This window comes from Cynoglossus semilaevis, chromosome 16, assembly GCF_000523025.1.
Source record: "Cynoglossus semilaevis isolate Cse_v1.0 chromosome 16, Cse_v1.0, whole genome shotgun sequence".
NCBI classification, from domain to species: Eukaryota; Metazoa; Chordata; class Actinopteri; order Pleuronectiformes; family Cynoglossidae; genus Cynoglossus; species Cynoglossus semilaevis.
The window spans coordinates 208,234-212,017 of NC_024322.1; the positions used below are offsets into that span (position 1 = coordinate 208,234).

Below are 3,784 nucleotides of genomic sequence, written 5' to 3' on the forward strand. Positions count from 1 at the left end.
CCTCACCACTGTTGTACTATTCTCATACATGTCCTGCACCAAACTAACATACTTCTCTGCCACTCCTGACTTCCTCATACAAAACCACAATTCCTCCCTTGGCACTCTGTCATATGCCTTTTTTTAAATGTATAGATACATACAAATCTATACACAATGTAGCTCCTCCTGACCTTCTCTGTACTTCTCTATCAGCATTTGCAAATATTGCATCTGTGGTACTCTTCCTAGGCATGAAACCATAGTGTTGTTCACAAATCTCCACTTCCTACCTCAACCTAGCTTCAACTACTCTTTCCCAAATCTTCATTGTATGACTCATCAATCCCTCTGTAGTTGTTACAACTCTGCACATCACCCTTCTTATAAATTGGCACCAGACTGACAAGATGTGAGTAGTGCCTCCACTCATCGGGCATTTTGTCAGTCTCTAGAATTCTGTTGAACATCCTAGTCAGGTGTAAATAGAATTTCTAGTTAGTTATCAAAGTGTGTTAAATCATAATCTGCTTGTACGGAACACATACTCCCTTTTCTGAAGACTTTGCTCTGCACAGGAAATGTCCTACGTACAGTACGGTACGTACTCCTAGAAATGTTTTACAATGTGTTCCGCAAAGGACGAAGTCTGTTCCTCATCATTTATGTGAATCGTGTGAACTTTGCCCAAAAAGAATGTACGTAATAAAAAAAAACTGCTCAGCACTTATGTAACTTTCTCAATAAAAGGAGCTGTAGTCCTCATACACTTTGAGACTTAGGTGAGTCAACTCTGCGAAGCTGTTGGTCTCTCTGCTCCCCCTCGCAGCGAGTAAAAAGTACAACGTTGTCAGGTGTGGTTCTTTCCTGGTATCTGTGGCAGTTAGATGATAATAGTGGTTACTGAATAACGTATTTTTCGGCATCAACATCAGGAAATCTACAACAACTTCCCCTAAGCACTTCCATACTTTCACTGGTAGGTCATCAAACTTACCAGTTACCACAACTGACTTTCCACTCTTTATCCTCTTCAGGGCTTTTCTTACTTCATCCTTTCTAATCTGATCTACCTTCTTCCTAATAATTTCTGGTTCCTCGTTTTTACTTTCTCTTTTATTTTCCTCATTCAACAACTCCTCAAAGTATTCCTTCCATCTTCTCAGCACGCTTTCCTCACTTGTGATCACGTTCCCCTCTCTGTCCTTAATCAACCTCACCTGCTGCACATCGTTCCCAGCTTGATTTCTCTGTCTTGCCAAAATATACAACTCTTTTTCTCCTTCCTTTGGTTCCAAACTCTCATACAACTCCTCATATGCCTTTTGTTTGGCCTTGGCCACTTCCCTCTTCACCTCCCTTGTCCGTTCTTTTTTTTTTACTCCAGTCTGTTCTCTTCTGTTCTCTCACTGTCCCATCTCTTCTTTGCTAATCTCTTTCTCTGCACACTCTCCTGGATCTCCTCATTCCACCACCAGGTCTATTTGTCCTCCTTTCTCTGCCCAGAGGACATACCTAGCACCTTCCTACCTGTCTCCCTAATCACTGCAGCTGTAGTCTCCCATTCATCTGGGAACTGGGAACCCAGAACTGCCCTCACTTCCTTCCTGAAGTCTTCACAACATGTCTCTTTCCTTAATTTCCACCACTTGATATTCTCTTCTGTCTTCACTCTCTTCCTTTTTTTCACCTCCATCGTCATCTTGCACACTACCATCCGATGTTGTTTGGCTACACTCTCGCCTGCCACCACCTTACAGTCTCTAATCTCCCTCAGATTACATCTTCTACATAGAATATAATCTATCTGTGTGGACCTGCCTCCACTCTTGTAAGTCACCCTATGTTCCTCTTTCTTTTGGAAATATGTGTTTACCACAGCCATTTCCATTCTCTTTGCAAAATCTACCACTGCCTGTCCTTCTACGTTTCTCTCCCTAACACCAAACCTGCCTATCACTTCCTCATCTCCTCTGTTCCCTTCCCCTACATGACCATTTAGGTCTGCTCCAATCACCACTCTCTCTCTCCTGGGGATACTCTCTACCATCCAATCTAGCTCCTTCCAGAACTTCTCCTTTTCTTCCAACTCACAGCCCACCTGTGGGGCATAACCACTAACAACATTAATCATCTCTCCTTCTACTTCTACCTTCACACACATCAACCTGTCTGACTCTCTTTTCACCTCAATCACCCAAAGATGCAATGACACATATCCCTTTGGATGAAAAGAAACATTGCTAAACGTCCCTTAATATTCATATTTAATAATAAAAATCCTGATAGGCAGAAAGAAAGTTTTTTGATAATTAAAAAACAAGCATAGACCATCCACTTATCTTACATTGGTCTGTGGCCAACTCACTGACATTTATAACTTACATTAGCAAAATGTGTGCTACAAGTTTTGAAATTTGAAAGTACTTTCCCATCTGTGACTAAAAATGTGCAGTTTAACAATCCTTTAATGTAAAACCTCATACAAGTCACCATTAAGTCTGCTATTATTACTTAGTGGAAATGCATTTTTTCCCTCATGAAGTTTCTCATGTCTCCTTAGGCTGCTCATTTCAGTAAATCCTTTTCCACAGGCAGAGCAACTAAATGGTTTCTCTCCTGTATGAATTTTCTCATGTCTCCTCAGATTTGTCTCACGGGTAAATCTTTGCCCACACTGAGAGCAAACAAAAGGTTTCTCTCCAGTATGAATTTTTTCATGTCGTCTCAAATATCTCGCCCATGTAAAGCTTTTCCCACACTCACAGCAGCTAAATGGTTTCTCTCCTGTATGAAGCCCTTCATGTATCTTCAGACTAATTTTCTCAATAAATGTTTTCCACAAAAAGCACAAATTAATGGTTTTTCTCTTGTGTGAAGTCTTTGGTGTAAGTCTTTGGTAAGACCACCTTTTTCGGTAAATTTTTCACCACAAAAAGAACAACCAAATGGTTTCTCTCCTGTATGTATTCTCTCATGTGTCCTTAAACTGCCCTTTTCACGAAATTGTTTACCACAGAGAGAGCAACGAAAGGGTTTCTCTCCTGTATGTATTCTTTCATGTCTCCTCACGTGTGTTTCTGAATTAAAACCTTTACCGCATATAGTGCAAGTAAATGGTTTCTCTCCTAAATAAGCATTCCCATGTTTAAGAAGATCAGACTTTAAGACACACTTTTTCCCACGCTCAGGGAAGCTCAAATTCTTGCCTATATTACCTTTTATTTTTATTTTAAATTTCTTTAACCTGTCTTCACTTGTCTTCTTCAAGCTGTCGTCATGGTCTACAGACTTCTCCTTACAACATTTTCTTGAATCTCCTTTTGGACTTTCACTTTCACTGAGACACTGAGGATGAAGCTTAGTGGACTCAGGTTCCACTTCTTCCTCTTCTTCACTCTTTACAATAACAGCAATGACCTCAGTTTCCTCCTGTTTGATGTACACTCACCGGCCACTTTATTAGGTACACCATGCTAGTAACGGGTCGGACCCCCTTTTGCCTTCAGAACTGCCTCAATTCTTCGTGGCATAGATTCAACAAGGTGCTGGAAGCATTCCTCAGAGAGTTTGGTCCATATTGACATGATGGCATCACACAGTTGCCGCAGATTTGTCGGCTGCACATCCATGATGCGAATCTCCCGTTCCACCACATCCCAAAGATGCTCTATTGGATTGAGATCTGGTGACTGTGGAGGCCATTTGAGTACAGTGAACTCATTGTCATGTTCAAGAAACCAGTCTGAGATGATTCCAGCTTTATGACATGGCGCATTATCCTGCTGAAAGTAGCAATCAGAAG

General features: G+C 41.1%; 1 protein-coding gene across 1 annotated transcript; it reads right to left on the minus strand.

Annotated features, from left to right (window-relative positions):
* Positions 1-2,656: 2,656 nt before the first annotated feature.
* On the minus strand, positions 2,657-3,611 carry LOC112488284 (oocyte zinc finger protein XlCOF6-like). Its single transcript, XM_025063699.1, has 2 exons — positions 3,473-3,611; positions 2,657-3,425 (listed from the first exon to the last, which is right to left on the minus strand). Exons 1-2 carry the CDS (start codon positions 3,609-3,611, stop codon positions 2,791-2,793), a joined length of 774 nt encoding a protein of 257 aa, XP_024919467.1. The 3' UTR covers positions 2,657-2,790.
* Between the last annotated feature and the right edge of the window lie 173 nt (positions 3,612-3,784).

Bases quoted from the DNA above. Each gene is read 5' to 3' on its own strand.
- LOC112488284 (XM_025063699.1), bottom strand. From the start codon at position 3,611: ATGGATGTGCAGCCGACAAATCTGCGGCAACTGTGTGATGCCATCATG. The intron at 3,426-3,472 runs GTCCGACCCGTT...GTGGCCGGTGAG, and splicing joins AGTTCTGAAGGCAAAAGGGG to TGTACATCAAACAGGAGGAA.